The sequence below is a fragment of the Botryllus schlosseri genome, chromosome 11, assembly GCF_051294905.1.
Source record: "Botryllus schlosseri isolate E-star chromosome 11, Bs_hap1, whole genome shotgun sequence".
In the NCBI taxonomy this organism is placed as follows: Eukaryota; Metazoa; Chordata; class Ascidiacea; order Stolidobranchia; family Styelidae; genus Botryllus; species Botryllus schlosseri.
In genome coordinates this window covers 19,620,208-19,643,662 of record NC_137246.1, presented here as the reverse complement: position 1 = coordinate 19,643,662, position 23,455 = coordinate 19,620,208, and the positions used below count along the sequence as shown (strand labels likewise).

Genomic DNA, 23,455 nt, shown 5'->3' with positions numbered 1-23,455 from the left:
GGATTGCCAGAAATCCTACAGTCGCTTACGCAAAACAATTCTCCACTCCAGCCTCGGCGAAGCGGAACGAAGCTGCAAAATCGGTCGTTGCCGTTCCATGTTTAATTTCTATAGTATCAGCTTTTCAATCGGATATTAGAGCAGAAGGCTAGTAAAATTAACGATAACATGAAGCTTTGGTGCCGCGAGTGGCGCAACTTGCATTCCGCGTGACATCAGCGTACGAGCCGCTTGGTTAGTAAACAAAACATGGAGTGGAAGCGGTGTTTGATTTGTGGCATTGCTTCATTTGCTTGCACAAAACATCTGCAAGCGTAACGATAATGGTCATGGCGCGACTTTTGACGAAGTTGGAAATATTTACCACATTTCAACTTTGAGCAATGGGCTGCTTGATACTCAACCCTCCTTTCAACAAAACCCGTAATTATTATATTGTCAGGCGTACGCGGGCCTAAACTATCGACTGTTTTTGTTTTGTGACCGCGGATCATTGATCTCGCTTTCTTGATATTAGTCAATTATTTTTTGAAGCGTGAATAAATATCACACAATGCTGTTACGCAGAAACGTATGCGTAGGCAGATAGACGTACACCGGCACAGGAGAACAGGATTGTTTTTTTTAACGTACCACCCCACAACTAGAACTCCTTCTAACAATGGATAACAAGGAAGAAGAGATCAACAAACGCATCGCGATGCTTCGAAAGAAAAATGAACTTCTGGAACAACGTCATAAAGAAGTGCTCGCAGATAAACAGTCCGCTGAAAAATCGACACCTCGACGGCATGTCGCCCCCACTTCAGAAAAAAGAAATCCCGACAACCAGGTAATTGAATAGTACGGTAGATACTTCTATTCTATTGAAACGAAGTATTGGCTGTCTTATAGGGCAATCGGACCTGCAATAGTTCTGCAGTCGAAGTGCTGGCTTTACAAGTTCTGCTAAGCAAACTCTTATACCAGTCCATAGTTCAATATTTTGTAGCCTACAAGTTATCGCCAATTCCATCTCTGTTTCTGTGAGGCATTGTGAGAGGATTTGCATCAGTCACAGATAGCCTTGGCAGAATATAACAATCACCAGTCTGACTACTTCTGTTTCACTGCTTCAGCAACACGCTTGGCTACTTCGATAACCTCTGAATCTCATAAATATATGATTACTAAAATTTCTTGGCATTCGCATTCGTCTTTTCCAACAAGACACGTCATGCTCAGACCTGATTAAAAAATCAATCAATACAGCCGATGTGAAATTGACTTGGAGGTCACATGCTGATGCGTTAAAATTCTTTTTTGTCAGTAGATCGTACTGCTGTAGCTTTTTGACCAAATTCGAATGCAGCCCTAAATTATCTTGGGGAGTAGGCCTATAGTTACTAAGCACAGCACTTGTTTCAGTAGGCGTAATTGACTTGATGATAAGCAATAGAAACTTTCCACCACTTTCCAGATTTCGAAAATATACAAGTCAGTTTCCATATTCTGATTTTGCGTGTCGAATTCATGAATGGAATTGTTTGATTTCCTGACAAACTGTGATTCTTACATTTAATATTCATACGTCATACAACCGAATTGATGCTTTTTCAGAAAAGCCCATATTCTCGTGCCCACATGGACCAACCTGATGAAGACGACGACCAACGTAACTACAGGAGAAATCGTAGGAGCCCGTACAGAGGACGCGGGCAGACCAATGTAAACCCACACTCCGTCAGATCGAGAGGAGGGGGAAGACCAAGCCAAGTATGTTGCTCTGCGTTTGTTAGCGTCATATTAAATCAGTGGTTATCAACCGCAGGTCAGTGGTAGGTTTCCTGCCGGATCGCCAGGCCTATCTTAGATAGCCTCAATTCCAACATGCAGAATTTTTTGAAGTTTAGAAGTTTGAAACCTATTTTTCTGTATGGTGCCATAATATAGAGTTCATGATCTACTTGGGGCGTACTTCACAGTGGTGCAAGTGTTGTATGATGCCTACAATTGCATATTGCTTAAAATTCGTTCTGTCTTGCAGAAACTTGGTAGAAAAAATACCAATTATTGAGCCCCCGCAGTTTTTGCCTGCCAAACTACAAAATATATTGTAATTGTGGTTATGAAGTCCACCAGATTGTTAGTGACTTTAAATCACCTATTGTTAAAATCACGGTCAAGTCACAGGCTTGATTTCTTCTTTTTAGGACTATGAAGCTAAGAGACTCGAAAACTTTCGCTTGATGGAGGAGGAATTTGCTCAAAAACCAGAACAGGTAAGGTCTAATGCAGGGATCGACAACCCTTGGCATGTGTTCCAAAAATGGCACGCGACATGACTTATTGCGGCACGCCAAATGATTTCACACACACGACACAACCTATTCACCGGGTGGGTTTCTGATTTCTAAGACTACTCCAAGTCCTTTCGACACCTTCCTATCCTTCATTGTATTGCAGTCTTGTGATGTATTGAAATGATAAAATTATTGGCAATAAATTGAATACATATCACGAGCTCCTTGCAGGAAATTTCAAAGCTCACAAGACCCGCTGTATCATTGAAAGTCAGCGATTGTTTTTACAAATACATGCACTCAACAACAATCAGCGCAGAACCATAACTGCCGCACCCCCAAACCCCTCAGCTGGGGAGGGGTGGAGCTCGAAAATGGCCCAAAATAACTCTGTAAATTTATATAAAGTAGAGTTTTCTTGTGCATATTTCTTCATATTGCGTAAATGCGTATATTCGTCACTGAATTTCTTTTATTTTATTATGGGTGGCCCAAACCAAAACATACTTATAAATTATTTTCATTATGTACAGAAAAGCGTCCCACCATATTTTCAATTATGAGGGACTCGCATGAAGCAGTTGTGATTCTTTAGTCAGAGGTGTTCATTTGTTCAACCTCTACGGGCTGGACTATTAGGAACCGCCATTTAAAATTAAAATGTTTAAATATTTAAAATTGAAGTCTTTGGCACATGAGTTGATGATATCTGGAAATTTGGCACGCAGCATACGAAATGTTGCTGACCCCTGGTTTAGAGTTTCGTATTTTCCGCCACCCTGGCTGTGACATTCCCCTTTTTCCGCCAGAGCGAAGGTGAAATCTCGCCCGGTGTATCAAAATTCCTCGACGATCCACGCCGAAAAGGAGACTTGGACCCCGACTCCAGATGGAAGTCGTCGCGTCACAAAGGCAGCTTTGGCGGGTTGGACTTCCAAAACGTGAAATACGCGTCTCGCGGCAGAGGAAGAGGATATGTCGGTTAAAGGTGGATTGAAATGACCCATTGTTTTGTAACGTGTCGTCGATTCTAGAGGGGCGGCGGACGGGGCAGAGGAATGACCAAGCTTCAAATGACGGCGGAGTATACTGGCCGAGAAAGGCAAGACCAGGAAAGGTGGCAGGCTATGAGAGAGGAAGCAGACAGGTAAATTGGGCTAGTTAAATATGTGCAGTATCTCATGCCCATATTTGGTTGACTGTCTGTTTGGGAAATATTTTAATGCTGCGTTTTTACAATCCTGGAAAGGCGTCATGTTTCTCATTTCAGCCTGATTAACTATTATTTATTTAGTTGTCGCTGTATATTCTTGGCTTGTGGGTCAGATTTATTTACGCTAAAAAAGAAACTGCCTTTCAAAATCTCTCTGGGTTGATATTGCTTCATGTTTAAGGTAGTATTAATGGTGATTCCGTGCAGACTTCAGCCGGACTCATGTCATTCGTGGTTGTTGGTGAAGTAATTTCTCCTATATTGTGGCATGACTACGTTTTTTCACACAATGTCAATATGGCCTTGGTCAGAAATGGGTGATCACTTGGCACCCGGGTTGTAACCAAGTCACAAGGTTCTGAGTCGCATGTCAATCTGATTTTGATAGTTTTGACTCGAATCAAGTTGGCTTCCAGTCATATAGTGACGACTGTTCGGTTTCGAATCTAAATTATGTGAAACTCACTTTTTAGACTCTGCTCGGTGATATCCATGTCGTGTTATTTTTGGCTTTGCGGGAACCAAATGGCGAAACTGCAAAAATAAAAATTTCTGATTGCCAAAAATAAGGCTTTTTGAAAATATAGATTTTTATGAAAGTTTTAGTAAGAAATGTCAATGAGTATTGAAATGAGTCTGCATGAAGCGACAAAACAATTCTGTGTAACGCTGCATTGCTAAATTGAGGTCAATGAACCCTTCGGAATGCCGCGGTCTACCGTCCAAGGCATCTATGATATGTGAATGAAAATCTTGGGGCCTAATACTGAAATCAGGATTTACGACATACAGTGGATTGATGAACCGGGGTAGTAAATGATATCCAGTCAGCCTAATTAGGGATGTACCTCAATGACTAGGCCAGTGGTTCTCAACCGGGGGTCCGCGAAGCCTCAAAATAGTTTATAACCTAATTTGTATGTTTTTAAATTCGGAAAATCACGAGCCAGTTTCGCTTCATTACTAGTGAAACTCCAGAGCTCACATCGACAGATTGGCCATCTGAGATGAAATATCCTACTGTGCGGACTCATTTTAATTGCTAAATCGCCAATAGCCTACTGATACAAACATTAAGCTGTTTAGAGATGTTTTGTTGGGGATTGTGGAAAAAAAGGTTGGATGAGTTCATGATGAGATCCCGGTGACTTCCAAACGTTTACAAAAATTCATTTTCTCCTGTGATATACACAACCATTTTTTCCATAATAACTCCAATATAAGCTGCTATATAGAAATGACTGGGCTTGACGTTGTTCATTAAAAAAAAATTGTTTGTCAATTTGGTGCCATATTTGTTAATCATACCCAATACCCAAATGTGTCGTCAGAAGCGTTTTTTTACATTCGCCTATATTTGTGGAGGCACTCATTCATATCAAATCAAAGGCGCTGATTTTCAAGACGCGGTCAGTCGACCATGTATTTCAAGAAATGCAGTTGCAGAATTCGCTTTGAAATATTAGAAGTCAACCCAATTTCTACATGAAATAGTATGATCTTATTTTCAAGATAGGTCATTATGTTGCTGTTTATCACTAAGCCCTCAGTTGTCATTTGCACAAGACATAAGACGATTGCACAATAATTGAGCTAAATTTGAACTACATCTTCGTGGGGGTCCGAAAGGGGTCCGCGAAGATAAAAAGGTTGAGAACCAGTGGACTAGGCATTTTCCTGTTGTCAACTGAGTATACAAATATGAAATCCTGTCAACGCCAAAACTTATATAATAAATAAAATCTGGAAACTGCCACGGAACCAATTTTTGGTATTTTGGGCATATGCCAAAAATAACACTGCCTATGTAAAAGTCCTCCTGATACCTGCGCCATACATACATGCAGTCCTTTCTTAGTACCGGGTGGATTGCGTGGATACTGCATGTTTTGTTATTTCCGTTTCATAAGAAAGACCAAGCTGAAGCGATTTACATGGTTAATTCGAGTCTATAAATTTGAATTCATGGTGATGCCAAAATTGCCAAAAATAAGCTAATGCCTCACATTCATAATATACTAATTTCCCTCACTTTTAACAGTTTTTTAACAACCTAATTTACTTTATGAAACTTTGTGCTTGAGTAGGCTACTTGTCTGACATTTCATCTTCTATTTCTAGTTCAACTGTGAGACCTTGCTAATTCCACTTGTCTTAGAAATTGCTACTTTTACCTGAGTAGCAACATTCATTACTTTCACCGCCTCTGACTCCTGATGGCTGTAAGCAGGAACATTTAACGGCAATCCGATTTCGATGTGGTTTCTTTGTGGCAGACAAATCTCGGCTAAAGCGAAGAACGCGGAAGGCGTCTGGCGAAGAGAATGGGACTGCGAAAAGGACAGCCAAAGCAAATCGGACCAAGATTTCAGGTGCTGTATGACGACGTCGTGTCGACATCCCATTTTTCAACTTTGCGTATTTAGGTATTCCGAACCTCGTCCGAGAGGACGGGGTCGACGTGGGGGCAGAGGGTACCGTCACGGCCAAAATGACCAGTTTGCGCAAGCGGACCGAGGCAAACCCGCGGCAGATACCAAAATGGAAGGTGAGCATATGCCATGAATTTAGTTGCACACGGCGGGCCTGCTATAATGTAAACGATCCGCTATCTACTTAAATAGTATCAAACAATTAGTTGCATGTTGTATTTCTCCGAAATCAGTCATTGTAATGAGAAATGGGCAGTAGTTTGAGTTACATACTTTTTTACTATTGTATCCAGAGGTGGTCAGTAAGTAGTACTCAAGTTGGTTTTGCCCACTTTCACAGCTTACTGAATTGGTTATGTTGGTTTGTACAAGTCTGCACTGCATCACTCCAACTGCAGAATGTATTCAGATACAAGGATGGGATACGGTACAGCCATATTTTTTTTTCTTTTTCGCTCAATCGTTATGACTATTCCACTCGTAAAACTGATGCAGACTCATCCTAGAACTGCTTGCTGCTTAAACGTTAGGAAGTTTTTCCTAAAAGAGTAGTAGTACATGTACACAAAACCTAATCCAGTAATCCCCTAACATTAAAAGTACGTAATTCCAATAATGGCGATTATTTTTTACCTAAAAAACAGAAGATTTTGCACAAAAAATAGAAATTTGGACGTTTTTTGACATTAAAAAACTAATTTCGACAAAATGTTGCACTACGTATTAAATGAGGCATTGCTGCACATAATGTTGGAATCGCAATACCCTTCACAACATTTTTTGGTTGGAACTGTCTGTCCTTATAAAGCAGCTTGGCAAGAATAAAGAAAAAGGATGTTTGCTGGCAGCATTGAAGTTCAGTGTATACTGCTGGAGTGCTGGTGATGTGTAGACAATGGACCATCTTCAACAGTCAGCCTGCAGAATAGGCTACAAGGTGTAAAATGTCAAATGATTGAGTTCACCAACAGTGAAACCTTTACGACACCAACGAAATGCAATTGGCCAAAATCTAAGACTTCATAAACGATTTTGACAATGTTTTGACCTAACGCTAGTACTTTGACAAAAATTGGACCTTTTTGTAGTGTTTAAAATAATCTCCCTAGTGATCACTTACCACCTCTGAATCTGCCTCAGTTATAAAGATACGTCATGCAATTTTCAATGTCTTCAACCGACGATCAACTAACAAAACTATGCCGGGCATCTTCCAAACCTCAGGTTACCTATTTCAAAACCGCTACGTCTACTCGCAATTGAGTAGAAATTTGAGTGCTTCACCCCATACCTAAGTATCATCGACGACTATTGTGATCAACTCTGTCTTTCCCAGTGATTCATCTTAAAATTTATGGTCCAACTACTCATGACATCGAACCTTTCAGTGCCACCTCAAGCAGCAGAACAGACAGCCACACCGAATGCCACAAAGCGCTCCGGCGCCAAAGATGCCAGGAGCCCGATGCATTTGTTGCAGCAACGCGCTCAAACTCCCTCCAGCAAAGACGGCACGGAGGTGTGGGCCCAAAACAGCCATCACAGCGATGAAGTCGGCGGCGATTGGAAGAACGGAGGCAACACTAGGTATTGCTTTACTTTATGCTACGACGGATCCCGTATTTCGAGCAATGTGCCGTTGCTGTAGTGCAGGGGTGGCCAACCTGCGGCCGTGGCCGAAGGGAATTTGTGCTGCCGTGGACAAGTAATTGAATTAGTATGTGTCGGCGGCCGTTGGCATGCAAATTGAATTAACGAATTGACTCCCGATTTATTGATGGATTTTAATTAATCTTGAAATTTTCTTTGCGCTGCGCACGATTCAATATGACTTGTTTTTTTTAAATTTTAATATAGTAGGGCCCTTTGCAATTAGAGCCACACATAACAGATTTGAACACCAGAGGAAATGATGCGCCCCATATAGAAATACCAACTCAGAATCGTGTACACCTCACTATACTGACAATCCTGATGGGAGGTCAAGAAATAGCAGCATGCAACGAAGTGACTAATAACAATTGGCCAACCCGAATATGCATCATCATTTATATCTTGCGCTAAATTTTCAGAAACATTCCCTCCATCAACTCTTACCGATGAATCTGATCACATCCATGGGCTGAGAAAATCGAAATAGTAATATGTAAAACTATTAATATTAACCAAAAAACTCATCAGTAGGCTAAATCTACACACTCCCATAACATGATCGGTGACCACTCGCGATTTCGGTGAGTATAGCAAGCCTATATCATTGAATAAATTAGCTCGGAATTCACCGGAAATGGACATAGACACTCTAACATGGGCATTTGGCGTCATCCTATAGTTCATTACGGCTATACCCTGGAATGCGGCCGTGTGCTACACGAGTAGTCGAAATGCGGCCGTTAATGGCAAAAAGGTTGGCCACCCCTGCTGTCGTGGCTCCAAAAATTTTGATGACAGGAAAATATGGTGGCTTTGAAAAGCATAGGTGATTTTGTCAAAAGTGTGTTGCGGTTTTGTGTGATTTCAGAGGATGAACCTTCACCGTGTGTCCTAGCATAGTGCCGTAAAAGTGGCCTCTTGATAACGGTATATTGTTCGGTCGCTAGTCATATATGTATCATGACCGGTGGTCGGAGACAGAGTCGGTCTGTTCTATAGTAGCATTCTATGAGATCAGCAAACAGGTAAACCATTACTGGTTATGTCGGGCACTTTCGGTGACAGAAACGACTGACCAAAATTTGATTCCTACGACCGAACATGACACTCGGAGGCTGCTAAGCGCTTTATGTAGCAGAACCGGCTGGAAAATTTTGACTTTTGTGACAAACAATGACCAGAAATTTGAATCCTACCATTGATCATGACACTGTTAATACTGCTATGTTTGGTAACGGATTTCAGCTACGTTTTCTTACATAGAAGCGAGTCAATTTCACCAATCTAACCTGATAGTCCGGTTGTTCCCCACAGTACCTTGTCCGATGTCAAAAGCATTTATGTGACTCTCACTCATTGCTCATCAGTTTCTTACTGAAGACGTGGGGGATATTTAAATCTACAGGTCACGAGAAAGCGTCATATGTGTAACCCTATTCCGTTTTTAGCGGCGATCAGTGGCTGCCATCAGTGGAAGGCAACAGAAATCCTGCGATCGACGAACGGCTGCTGGAACAACAGGACGATGGTGCCACCGATTACTCGCAACACCTCGGAAGGGGTTGGGGAAGCGAAAAAAATATCAAAGCCACGAAGGCTTGGGTTATCGACACTGAAAAAGCGGGCGTGCCAAAAACTAAGCCCGACGGTGACCCCAACAAACATGACCCTGTCGATAGCGTCAAATCGCAGACTGCGCTCCGCGGTACACGTTCCGCGTCGCCTAGGTTAAAACAAAAAAGCGCGGGTTTAACGGTAGAGATAAGTAAAGAAGGCGGTCGCCAAGTTAAATCAAAAAAATCGACCTCAGATCAATCTCCCGCTAATGTAAAAGACACTGCCTCAGATAGCAACGTTGCAGACGCGGAAAAACCTGTACCAGCAGATCCGGTGCCGTCACCAGACTTTCTGAAAACGCCAGAAGACATGAAGTACGTGACGGACTGGGCCGCCGAAGTCGACATGCAGAGTCCGACTTACGAAGTCCGACAGCTACAACTCCAGAATGATACTGGCGTCCAAGAACCGTCGCAGACTGTCGAAATATCGGCTGAGGTATCCGTGGCTACCGAGCCTGAACCTGATCCGATAGATAGCCGTGTTAATGAGACGGTGACCCAACATTTCAATCAGACGGAGACTGCCGACGAGGAAGGCAGTGCGTGCCAGTCGACACAGATTGTTGAAAAACCGACTGAAGTTGCCGTGACTACCAAGCCCGTAACCGACAACACTGATCCTCCTAGCAGTACCCATGAGATAACAGTCGAAAATTCAGAACGGGCCACGACTGGCGATAGTGAATTGCCCAAACCTGTATCTCTAGGATCGAAAGTTGTTGATGTAATACCCAAAACTGATAGTGATTCAGCTGGACTGGCGGATTGCAATGACATTTCGACTAAGGATGAGACTGATGGAGATGTCGCCAAAACGAACATTAGCGACGAAATAACGGGCGTCTCGCGAACGGCTGTGGAGTCGGAAGAAGTAACGGGTAATGACGCTGAGTTGCCAAAAAGTATCGAAGGGCAAAGCGAGGAGAAATCGTCTCTGCCCGAAGATGGAAATGACGAATTTTTTGAATGTGAGGAAAATGAAACAGACGATGTCCAGACGTGAGTTTTTTCCTCATATTTCACTATTCCCTGTTCATGAAGCCATGTGTCGGGAGTTATGTGTGGATAGTGTGGTAGGTTGGTGAATGAAGCGAGAGACATGATTAATTAGTTTTTGATTGATATTCCATGACGCTGAATGCTCCCGATCGATCACTTTTGGTGATTGCAAACTAGCTAACCCCGCCATCAGTTTGCAGAGCGGACCAGACACGGCAGCTGTAGCAGACTCCGAAGTGTCACCAGCAAATGGTGAAGACAGCTTGGCCGAAAAACGAAGCGAGAACGAAGTGATGCCGGGTAACAACGACGGAGAAAACTTCGATAAAGAGCGAAGTGTGAATGAAGGAATACCGGCGTCAAATGATGCTGATTCAGACAACTCAGTTGAAAAGCACAGCGCTGAGTGACTTTGTAAATTTATAGCCCAACTGCATTTTGAAGAATTTTTTTACCGACCAAGACGAACACGTTTTTATCGAACAGACTAAAGTGTATTTGAATAAATGATCATGAATTTTAGACATGTGCGTTCAACCAACAACTAACAAAAAATTGAAAGAAATGAGAATAAGTCTTTCATGTCATTCCTCTGCCCCCGCTAATCACTCAACTTTGAAACGGAGGACGCGGCCAGGGTTGTAATGACTTGAGTCATTGCAGTAAAGTAACCACACTATTGGGATTTCGTCTATTGGTACTGTTACTTGAAAATTTGACTAGGAAATGCTAAAACTGAATAATATTATAAATGAGAACAAATCGATATCACCAAAAAGTGGCTTCAACTGGAAACTGAGCAGTCAACCTCAACACAATGACTTGGACTCGAGTCAAAACTAAAAAAGTGAGATTGACTTGTGACTCTGAGCCGTGCAACTTCGTTACCGACTCTGAACTGTAACATGGAGTGCATCCGAGCGCCACTCTCCAGCCTTGAAAACGCCGATATCTCAACAGTCCGCTATTTATATGGTCATGACGTTAATGTCGTTGTTTCCGGCATTCGCGGTGTTCAATTGACCGTTCCTTTTTTGCAAGCTGTACATGGAAGGCTTCGGCACCTCGTCAACTCCTTCGGATTCCGTGATCAACGCTCGTTCAAGGATGATGCGGCCCTCCTTGTACCTGCAATTTCATGTCCGGGTAGTAACACAGTTTGCATTTACTGTCTTGAATCAGTTGTGTCATCATTCCGAAACTACTTTTTGCTTTAAAAAGTTGAAATTCTAGAAAGTGGGCAGTGGTTTTGCCGAAAAATACGCAGTGGAAGTAGTGATAGAGCACTGAGTATGTAGCACGAGAGGTAAAACCTACATCAGAACTCCAAGTAATTTGTAACTGATCACCTTTGCATTCACTATTAAGAGGTCAGAGCGCAAAACCATTTGACAAAACTACTTTCAGGAACAACTTCGCGAGAGGGATTTTATTGTGGATGCTAGCTGAATAATAAATTTGTACACAATTTGGGGTTGAGAATTTCATCGACTATAACCAGCGATGGGTCAAAAGCAGTGGTCAGCAACCTGTGATGAAAATCACTGATGATAATTGAAAAAAAACAACGTTAAGATCTTTAATCAAAACGTGTATGCCACTGTGTTACTGGTCAATCTTTGGTGACCATGCACTGTACGAGATATAATCCATTTTCAAAGTTGAACAATTATGTGTTTTGAAAACCTATCAGCAAGTTTTTTTCAATTTGAAACCGGTCCTCAGCAAAAAAGGTTGCCGAGGACCCATTAGATAATTTAGTAAATATTTTGTGGTTATACGAGAGTACTAAGATGCTGGATTAAATACACTCAATTCATACCGTTGAGCATCCTCGGTAGCATATTCATACATCCATCCCAATTTAGTTTTGCATAACCGACATGAAACGTCACGCACCATGTGACGTCCTGTCAGCATTACACGGTCTTGCACCTCGCTGTATGTGAGATTCACAACCTGGAACAAAAAAAAAGATTACGATATAGACCACTGGTGTGCAGACTTTTTCGCATGAAGACCGCATTTGACATCTGAACAGTGTTGGGGTCAAGTCACGATCTTCGAGTTGCAAGACAATACAAATGTTTGACGAATTCAGATATGTGTGATACAGATATTCAATAACTAGTTTCACACAAACCCATTGAATAAATACCCGTATGGTATAATGATATTACAACCGCGGTCGGTCATTATGGCAGATGAGCACATGTTTTGTGTGGTAGTTCTGATGGAACGAACTGTTTTGAGAATGAAAATGAAATGCAGTAAATTATGGTTGGGTCATGACCAGGGCTTTGGAGCAGCCGTAAATTTAAACTGCTCCAGCTCCGGAGCTTTCTTCTGTCATAAATTAGCTCCAACTCCAGCTCCGGAGCCGCATTATTACCACTGCTCCGGCTCTGAAATTATCGAATGGGGCTGTCTATATCAGGGGTGGCCAACCCGCGGGACAAATGTGGCCCGCGAGAGGATTTTGCATGGCCCGCGAGGTGATTTCCCATTATATTATCGAAAATGAATTGCTCAGATCGTGAACTTGCAATGCCAACCAAAAATTACAATTCTGGCTGCGACGCTTGGGATGTTGATGACTAAAATATCATTTCCGACGCTTTGGCAGATCCAGGGTCCAGTCACATTTTCAGTAAATCGTCGTACATTACAATAAACTAAATAGTAGCGAAATTTTTCTTCACGCTTCGCGTGTTTGATTGTCACACGATTTCTTGCTTGGTAGCGTACCCCTTACTGAAAATGAAAAAAACCGCCTAATTTACCCGATTGAGTCTAACTGTATTCGCAATTACGGGAGAAAGTCTTTCCGCGTTTGTGCTCGCATAAAGATCGTCGACGGTGAAATGTAGGCACAAAATGATTGTCGCATATTATCGGAGACCTTCAATATCGATGTGGCCAGACGCCGAATAGTCGTGCCCTTGCAAACTGAGCCTAGCGGGCGGTATACAATAGACTCGCAATATACTCAGGTAATAATATTATTGACCTAGTTTCTTTATAGACTTTGAAAATTTTACCCGCTTGGCGCGGCTAGTGGACCGCGCACTCGTTCGTCAATTGCATGTGCGCCTTTAGCCGAAACGGTTGGCCATTCCTGGTCTATATAGATTACTAATCTACCCATAGGTTAGTTATCTATAATAATCTAGAGTCTGTCAGCCGTCAGTAACATCTGATGTAGCAACGAATTCGTATAGGTGCCGCCGTGCCGGCTTGTGACGTCATAATGAATACTTGTCAATTGTCGACAACATCATAGTTGCATTAGAACGCACTTTACTCTATGCCATTGCTGTGCACAGCATTAAAATTCAGGCCTGCTGTTCAATTATGATAAATCAGCAGATGTGGTTGTTGCATATATAATAGCATCTTATGAAATAGGTCGGAGCCGGAGCTACTCCTCAAATAACAGGCTCCAGCTCCGGCTCCGGCTGAATTTTATGTAGAGCTCCGGCGAAAATGCACGGCTCCGGCTCCAAAGCCCTGGTCATGACGACGTGGTCCCTTCTCAAGTCTGGTTGAGAGGTTTATAATGTTTTGTGATTCAGAACATTTGAGGACTTGAAATTTCACTTAAGAGTCATTTCATATTATTACTCAAAATGGGGATTTATATGCCAACACGGAAAAGTGACCGAAGAAATGGTAATTACATCGATATATAGCAGGACACATATAAATGCTTGTTTGTCTCAAGTATCAATTTTATAGGCTGGTCCGTAGTCGTCGTCATACCCGCACTTTCTGTAAAAATTATGTTGTACTGGTTCTTAAAGCAGGATGAAGATCTGAATCAGTGAGTTGCAATTTGTTCATAGATTTGCTGATTCCACTTTTTAATCTAATTCAAGCCATGCAAAGATGACAGCATAAACCATTCAGTCTAGACACAAATAAATAAAGAATCTACCTTGCACAAAGTGCACATGGACAAAGTCGCTTCATCACGTTTCGGATTTCTTTGTTATAGATAGACGCTCATCTTGGTCATAATTAACCGTGAACATGACCACATAAACCTACCTTACTGAACAGGAATGCTCTTCCGGTAGCTCCAGTGAATCTAGTGGAGATCAGCTCTACTCTATTGGTGAGGGGCGTATTGCATGTTCCGCATGCAAAGACTCGCGAACCACCGATATGCTCGAGGAATATACGTCCCATGATAATTTTAAACACTGCAGGTATCGACAAATATATTGGACTGGATTGACCTCATACCCTTTTCACAGGCAAGGTATATCATTTAGTTCACAGCACCACTGTGACGCTATTAGCAGTCGGGATGGACTAGATAGAATCACGGCCGATTCGGGTCAGATACGGAAAATTTGACTTGAATCGAATGGCCACTTTCCTATGTTATTTGAATATACACTGGGAGATAAGTCAATCGAAACAAATTCAAAGTGGCCTGCAAAGTACACAGTGTATAGCATATATCAGGGGCGGGCCGGATATGAGAAAATTTAGTACTTGGCAGGCCGGATTACACAATATACACAATAATCGCGTATTTATCAACCTACACAAGGAATAAATTGTATTTAATGTAAACTTCACGTTTTAAGCATACAGACCAAAAACAGTATTTAGTGAATTTATTAGCAGTAGCTGTTGAAGTCAATCAGACATCTGTGATCGATTACCAGTGAACCCGTCCCTCGGTGAACCCGTCCCGTGAACCCGTCCCTCGGTGAACCCGTCCCTCGATGAACTCGGCCCTCGGTGAATTCCGCCCTCGGGAAATTTTGTATTCACCGGCAACCCTAATATCCCACCTCCGGCAACCCTAATATCCTACCCCAACCCTAATGTCCCCCCACCGGCAACCCTAATATCCCACCTCCGGCAACCCTAATATCCTAACCCTAACCCTAACCCTAATATCCCACCTCCACCAACCCTGATATCCCCCTCCCCCAACCCTAGTATCCTACCCGAACCCAATGTCCCACTCCCCGAACCCTAATATCTCCCCCCCCCCCCCCTACCCTACCCAACCCTAACACCCCACCTCAACCTACAGTTGCAATAACGAGCAGACCACGTGTGGTTGATATGTGAGCACTAACAATCGTTGGGTTATATTTTTCATCTGAACAAGTCACACACAATATACAATGCGATAATACCCAATGCGATATCATGAACAGATACAAGGATGTCGAACGTCGCACGTTCGCCCCTCGCCAAGTCAATTTAACAATGAGCCGACCACGCAATCGTGATCACGTGATCTGATCACTCCGTGACTGCGTGATCTACGCATGCCCTGACCTCCTTACAAGATCGACAAATCAGTTGATAATAACATTATTAGTTTATTAATTCATATTAATACTTTTTAATACACTTAATTTCAAAATTTCCCGAGGGCGGAATTCACCGAGGGCCGAGCTCATCGAGGGCCGGGTTCACCGAGGGACGGGTTCACGGGACGGGTTCACCGAGGGACGGGTTCACTGGCAACCCTGTGATCAGTCAAAGTCATCAAAAAGTTCTTGGAAGTCTGACTGCATGTCGTATGTATAAATCCTTAGTAAAGACTGAACGTGAAAATCAGTTTTGGAACGTAGCCCTGTCTCGTTAATGTTCATGGTCGAAAATATATGTGCACCCGAACAGAGTAGTTTCATGCCCATCTTTCTCAGGTTGGAAAACTTGGATTCATTCTGTGATGCATAAAAGTTGTCAATACTTTCAGAATAGAATTTCACTTTCAGCGTAGAAACTTTCTGCGGGCCGGACCCGGACTGTAGGCCGTATGTTGCCCGTCCCCGGCATGAAACTATGGTACTGTCATTCATATTGATTTCACTTCCAGCAGCAGGAATATGTTATTTTTCTAAACGTTGACGTAGGTGTAGCTTAATGATAGAAATCTAACCTTGCCCCTATTTTATTATGTTTATCATTTCATTTCAAAACACCACATGATTCCGATAAAATTAAAGGTTAGTAACACTTAATCTATCCCTAATATAACGTAACCGGATTGTCATTGTTCTTTTTATTGAAATTCTAATCAGATTAACACACCACATGACTGCGATATAATGAAAAGATAGGAGGATGCCGAGGAACCCAACTTCTGAGCAGTGAGCTCTAACCTAACTCTGCCCTCGGCTTAATCTAACCCATAAAGCCACTACTTAGCTACTGTAACCCCCAATGTGATATCGTCAAAATGTATGGTGACATCACCAGCAACGATCTCACTATCGACTATTCGACAGTCTCACTATAGAGGATGTAGGATGGAGTGACGACCCATTGTTCTTTTCAATTGAATGCATTATGACGCTTTAGATAGGTCATGGTCTAGTGCTTAGGGACCGATGTTCAGTTGCGAATCAAAACTGTGTACGGTAAGTAGCCCGTAGGTGAGTACGGCGCTGTCATTTTGTTACTTGTATATGTATATAGTCTGGTGGACTGATTGGTATGGATGAAGAAATGATATGGGAGGATTGGGAGGGAGTGACGGAAGAAATTATATATTTCTTCGGAGGCTTGGATAACTGGAGAGGAGCTTCGTGTGCAGAATGTTCTGCCAACTTTCCCACGATAAAGGAGCTTAAAAACACCCCAAATCCCATGATCATCCAACTCCCGACAGCAACATGGATGATAATAGAGCGATCTCCATACTGAGAACTGCATGTGAGTCAGCCAACTGCTTGATGAAAGTGTGGAGATCGTGGAGGATGTACTGGACAAGTCCGTGATGCACTTTAACAGGATTTTTTAACATCGTTTTGTTCGCTACGCCTTTTAGAAAAAGCAAGCCAAAATTTCTAAATATTCAAAAGGGTTACCTGATGGATTGAAGGAGGTATCTAAAGTAGGTGAAAATTAGCCTTTCTCCAAACAGTTTTTTTCCCTATGGGACGAGTGCTGCCTATTCCCATAGGGGTTCCTTCTGTCGCCAAGGAAACCAATGCAAAGGTTGGAACCTTGACGTGGTGTGTTGCCTTTTTACACTAATACCGACCGGCAGCGTCTCTCAATACAAATCAATTGTAAATTAAATAATCTTTATTGAAAACTGAATAGACTCTTGAAGGTACAGAGCTCAAGCATACAATAAAATCATATTGAAATAAACCCCAATATTTTCGGCTGGCACTGATCGGGGATAATTGCTAGCAACAACAATTCTCTACTAGTTGCTGACGATCACGCCTGATAAGTGTCAGCTGAAAATATTCGGGTTTATTTTAATTTATATGAAGATCGTCCTGGACAGTTGAAGAATCATCATCTGAACCACATAGAGTACTTTGTCTGTTTTATTTTCTGTTGTACCTTGTTTTCAGATCATATTTTCTGCAGATCGTGGATGCCGTAGAATCGTTCCATACTGAGAACAGATATACCAATGGTATCAAATTAGCACATTCGTCAATGTTGCTCAACAGCGTCATAAAAAAAAATCGGTTACGAACTTACAACTTCACACTGTGGAGCTCTGTACACCAACACAAAGTCTCTTTCCCAACCTATACATTGGATACGCCGAATTTCAAAAAGTAACAGGCATTAGCAATTGCATATATATATTCAAAAATTGCTGATGAGTTGAAAATTTCAAATCACAATTCTGAATCAGTTAGGCTGAACTTTTCTATCCATGAAATGCAGCTGAGTCAATAATCAGACTGCTTGAAAGAAAAATCCTGAAAAATAGTTTCATGATAACATAATATGAATTGATCACCCATAATTCATTCAATTTATAATGTAGGCAACCTCAAGATTGGTGCAATTTCATCATCATCATCATCATTGATTTATTAGCAATTTTATCAGTTCAATACACCACAAAAAATGTGATACAATGAAAAGACAGTAAGATGTCGAAGCGACTAGGAGTAGCCTATGGAATCTGACACCCACCTTGGCCTAGGCGATGTCAAGAGGAGCCATGCACACTGAATGAAAGTAAAGAAGATAGTATAGAAAAAGAAAGCGACAAGGATAGGGCGGCATGTCATGGAAAGCGAGATCAATAGGTCAGTCGTGGTCCGGTAATCTTGAGGATGGACTGTATTTATTTAGTAATTGCTTGTATATCGACTTGAATGTGGACATGCTTGTCGACTGTCGGACGGCCGGCGGGATACTGTTCCACACATCAGGTCCGGCATATTTGATAGAGCGATGATCTTTTCGGTCGATCATATGCTATTTGGACGACGTGGATGCGCGTGTGTTGTACTTGTGCGCTTTTGATTCCGAACTAAAGAAGTCAGTGAAATATTCGGGGCAACGACCGCAGTGGAACTGATACATAAACTTACCGATTTCTTCATCATAGCCTCATTCTTCGATGAACAAGTTACCATTTCTCTTACTGAAGCTCCAGACGTCTGCATAAAATATAAGGGTATAGGTGAATCATGTTTAAAACTGCAATCACTCGATATAGGATTACTTACCTCTGTTTGATTTACTTAATTTTTGTTATGAGAGGACAAAATCCTTGATTTCTATGTGTTGGAGTTTCTCTGGAAGTTGCTCCCGAACTGCAGGTCATTTTTCTACCTCCTTCGGCATATTCGAGTATCAGGTTCACTGGGACCATTAGGCAGCTACTAATGGATAAGATATTCATGACGCTTTCTCTCATCTGCTTCCGGCACTAAATCAGGTCTACGAATCCTGAAGAATAATCTTTTTTGTTCTTTACTAGCCCGTTTATTAGAGTAACTGCAGCCTCAAATCGCGCAATGAGTCGCCATATTCCGTACACCAACTGTTCAACTGCACCTGTTATAAGAACAGACCTGGCGAATAACTAAATCGCGAGAAAATCGCCTAACAGCAGCATAAAATGCCATTCCACAAGTGCTGCAGCTGATATTATTTACCTTGGCGACGCGCGTTGTCCCTAAGCACTCAAGCGTAGCCAGCCTAAACGGAGAACAATGGGTCGTCACTCCATCCTACATCCTCTATAGTCTCACTATAGATTATTATTATTAACCCCACAACTGAACACATAACCCTCACAGCAAAGTTTTGCTTCAGAGCGACGCTCTTGTTTTGTCCAATCAGCTGTCCATCACGTGACTTTGTTGTACAACATTTATGTACTTCGTCCACATGGTGACGAAAGAGAATCAAAATCAAATTTCATGCTATGAAAATCACACATTCAAGTTGAAGTTCAAGTTTATTCATAAAATTTCATCACTTCAAAACATCAAAAGACTGCAATACAATGAATGATAGGAAGATGCCGAAACGACTAGGAGTAGTCTTAAGTTCAGACCTAGGCCTAGGCGATGTAACATAACATCGTTGGATTATATTTTTCATCTGAACAAGTCACACCTGAACAATGCGATGTCATGAACAGATAGGAGGATGTCGAACGACACGCATCGGTAGCGATCCTTTAGTCTAACATCCACCTCGGCCCCTAGCTAGAGTGCTCGATGTCACAGTTCTTTTCGATGTTGATCTTTTTTGAAGCCGCGGCCCTTTCTACTAGTTCTTTCCATTCCTTGTGAGTGCTTTCTTTCGTCGGGTCTTTTACTGGGCTTTTTGTCGCCGTAAGAACGGCAACGGTGGGAAGAGAAGCCCAGATAGACCTCCGATTGGAATCGAAGCGGGGCCGTCAGATTGGTGGGCGCTTATAGTTACCACTACGCTATCTCTCCCGCCAAATCGAACTATTCATCATCATTAGGTACTGAAAAATGCAAACACAGAAAAAAATTTTAAGCGACTTATAACAACCAAAAGCTTGAGCGACTGACAACGACTAACAGCGAATAGGCGACAAGACAGTCAATGAAATGTAATCAAACGAATACTCAGAGCTCAGTAAGGCAAATGAAATGTAATAGGTAAGGCTTCAGCAATAAAGGATGATACCGATAAGGTGTGTAAAACTAAAATAAATGCAAAAGTAAAGAAGCTCCTGATAACTGCGAATTACAACATTTTGGTTCGCATTTACATTTTCACTTGCTCAAAAACTGTTAGATTGCATTTGATGAACATTAGGGTGCAGAAAGTTTCTGGCTCCAGTAAATTTGGCTAAGATTGGGTGTAAGATTGGGATAACATCTCTACAAATGCGTGATCAAATTTGATGAAGCCTTGGTTGAAAACTTAAAACTTTTTTTTGCAATTTTTGCACCAAGCCTCAGTACTGGTCAGAGATTAAAAAACTCGGAAAGTGGTGTAGGAAATGGTTCAGCACAGGTTTCAGAAGAGTTTATTTGCTGTTCGCCCATTTTTGAAATATTAGGATTTAGTTTAGCCCAGTGGTTGTCGAACTTTTTTTAGACACGCTCCCTTTTATGACAGTGAAATATTTCGTGCCCACCTTATCGTCATATCACCCAATGAAACCAGAATGTTAGCAATCCTGACAGATAATTTGATGGTATGGAAGGTTATGACTGTTGAGGTGAGAATTCTCCAATATGAAATTCGGACTATACACAGAGCAGTAACTATGAAATGGAGGTAAATAGCGCCAAGCGCGGAACATTTTTTAAGTTTACCGGAGCTTCGCGCCTCCCTTCAGATACTTTCACACCTTCCAAGGGAGCGCGCCCCTAGTTTGAGAACCACTGGTTTAGCCTATATCAGGGGTGTCAAACATACGGCCCGCGAAGTGATTCTGAAAAATGACTGCTGTATTATCCAGCGCATTTCTAATAAATGTTCAGATTTTATTACGAAATAACGTACTGTCATTAGATAACCCTGCAAGACAGCAAATGTCGACTATGTCAAAAAGCCACATCCGACAGTCGCGTGCTGCGGTTACACTGTAGTCACCATCAGCCATAATTCGCTGTCATTTACACCCAATTCCGAGAGGGCAAAAAGTGCACAGTGAGTTCACAATTAATGGAAAATGGACCAAAACGTAGTTATTTGCAGAAGTGGAAACGTCAGTTGGAAACCGGTATATGCAGGTTACATGGAGAATATAATTATGATTTAAAAATATAATTTAAATATCTGTGGTCGCAATCCTATTTCACGCATGACTTACCGGCTCCTCGGCTTCCAGAGAAACCCGAATCGCGATATAATGATAATGAACCAAATTTTAACGTCTGCATTTACGGTTAAATCGTTTGTATTCCTCACAATGCATACACAGGACGATATTGTCAGATTACGACAAAAAAAGAAACCATAACATACGCCAACGTATATCGTCGGTAACGCCGCTGTTTTAGTAGTTTATATATCTATTCAACCGGCCAATCATCGTAATTATGTCATCTCCATTGTTTGCTAATGAAGGTGTTGATAGTATATAGAACCACATGGTCCGTGATTTAGGGTAATATATTATTATGTATATAGACTTGATAATTGAGTATTTAAGTGAAAAACAAGGACATGGATTTTGAGATAACAGTTTGGAATCATTTGACTGATCCGGCCCGCGTGTGCTCTGAAGGTTTCAATCCGGCCCGCGACGCAATTTGAGTTTGACACCCCTGGCCTATATTGTAATTCACTAAGTTTTCTGTTGTTACTGTAGTATTGGAAACAGTTTAGCATGGCTGAATAAGTTAACGAGGCACGCATAGAACTACCATGTAAATAGGCTGATTATTTTATGTTGTGATTGTCACGTTTCAATAACAATGTAATTGAAATTGTAATTTAGCAAATTACAATTACAATTACACAAAATAGAAATGCTTCAATTACAATTACAATTACAATTACATGAAAAAGTGTAATTAATTACATTGAGCTCAATTGCAAATTACAATTGATCCAACTCTGATGCACAGTATGGATGGTGTGGTAAGCGTGAGGTTCACGTTCGCGTTCTGTGTGTGAACCTCGGAAATTTAGAGGTTCACGTTCACGAACGAACCTTGGTAGGTTCTGCACTGTGAACCTTTTTCATGTATTACAATTTTCACTTCATTATAACATCTCTGGTTGAAATTTATTGCATTTGAACTGCGGACACTCTATGCATGGTGCCGGCAGCATAAAAAATCAAGACTAAACGGGCATGCACCTTGACAATCTCAAAAATTTTACTTGCTTTGTTACAAAAGTTTGCTCGAAATACCCAGCTTCCCGCCTGTGAACATTTAGTGACTCTCTGCTATGAGCCTGACTCGCAATCACACAACATGAAGAGAGAAATGCACTACATAGATCAGCGGTCGGGAACCTATTGCTCGCGAGCCACATATGGCTCTTTTGGGGATAAGATATGGCTCTGTGACACATTTTCAATTTTGTACTTAATTTTATCGATATTATAGCAACTTGTTGGTCAATTTTCTTAAGACCAGAATAATTATTCTCGTGGCAGCATAAAAATGTATTGGTTAGGTGAAGGCAGTGGCGCATCCTGGGTTACGGGCTCAGACCCCTTTACAAAATCCTCAATTTTAAGTGGTTGTAGCGCCAGCGACCAATATCCCTAGCGAATTTCATATACCTGGCATCGCGCGCTGCGTAATCTTAGATTGCACCATACGTTGGTTGATCAAGTCTAGAGGATAGCATATAGCATACATGGAGACGCCTATGTGACAATCTAGTTTTCAAATACACATTGTCTTCCTGATCTGCACCGAGAAATGAACAGCCTTGGAAGCGACATTCCAATTACAAGTTCAAATTACAAAAAACGCTTCGCTATCCACGTCCAAATTGATAAGTAGCTTTCTAGTAGGCCTACTACCGTTAAAATGTAGGCATATAGTGCAACGTTGATCTTACCGCTGAATTGAGAAGTCCATCAATATTTAGATTTTCGAAATCGCTGCTATATTTAGATTAGATTAATATCAACTATTATAAAATCTGAGCTAACTACGACGAATTGCGCTATCACATGATGATTAGCAGCCTACGAGTTTTTACAGAGAAAGCATAGCGGCCACGACGGATCATATGTAGTGAGTTCGAATTAGTACTATCATGACGTCACGGATTTTCAATTATGGCGTACCAATTGATTGACATGTATGGCTCTTTGGTAGTTGAAATGGAAAATATGGGGCTAACATGGCTCTTCAGACCAAAAAGGTTCCCGACCACTGACATAGATAGTCAGCGAATGATGCTTATTGAACCAATCAACAGGGTTGTAACCAAGTGACAAGGCTCCGAGTCACACGTCAATCTCACTTTTATAGTTTTGACTCGAGTCAAGTCGAGTCATTTCAATTCACCACCAAGTCAAGTCCGAGTCCAAGTCAGCGAGCAGAG

The 23,455-nt window shown here is 41.7% G+C and overlaps 2 protein-coding genes and 1 long non-coding RNA gene across 3 annotated transcripts; 1 reads left to right on the top strand and 2 right to left on the bottom strand.

Moving 5' to 3' along the window:
• Positions 1 to 247: 247 nt before the first annotated feature.
• Positions 248 to 10,720, top strand: LOC145449770 (uncharacterized). The gene is made up of 10 exons (XM_080328194.1): positions 248 to 832; positions 1,600 to 1,755; positions 2,193 to 2,261; positions 3,092 to 3,259; positions 3,317 to 3,429; positions 5,772 to 5,867; positions 5,922 to 6,043; positions 7,316 to 7,514; positions 9,029 to 10,198; positions 10,392 to 10,720. Exons 1-10 carry the CDS (start codon positions 662 to 664, stop codon positions 10,606 to 10,608), a joined length of 2,481 nt encoding a protein of 826 aa, XP_080184320.1. The 5' UTR covers positions 248 to 661; the 3' UTR covers positions 10,609 to 10,720.
• On the bottom strand, positions 10,671 to 14,773 carry LOC145449793 (protein yippee-like 5). The gene is made up of 3 exons (XM_080328225.1): positions 14,249 to 14,773; positions 12,021 to 12,157; positions 10,671 to 11,326 (listed from the first exon to the last, which is right to left on the bottom strand). The coding sequence occupies exons 1-3, from the start codon at positions 14,387 to 14,389 to the stop codon at positions 11,167 to 11,169; spliced, it is 438 nt and encodes a 145-aa protein (XP_080184351.1). The 5' UTR covers positions 14,390 to 14,773; the 3' UTR covers positions 10,671 to 11,166.
• Positions 14,774 to 17,770: 2,997 nt separating this feature from the next.
• Positions 17,771 to 19,138, bottom strand: LOC145449797 (uncharacterized). Its single transcript, XR_013918352.1, has 2 exons — positions 18,670 to 19,138; positions 17,771 to 18,600 (listed from the first exon to the last, which is right to left on the bottom strand). It is a non-coding gene; the product is annotated as an uncharacterized LOC145449797 (long non-coding RNA).
• Between the last annotated feature and the right edge of the window lie 4,317 nt (positions 19,139 to 23,455).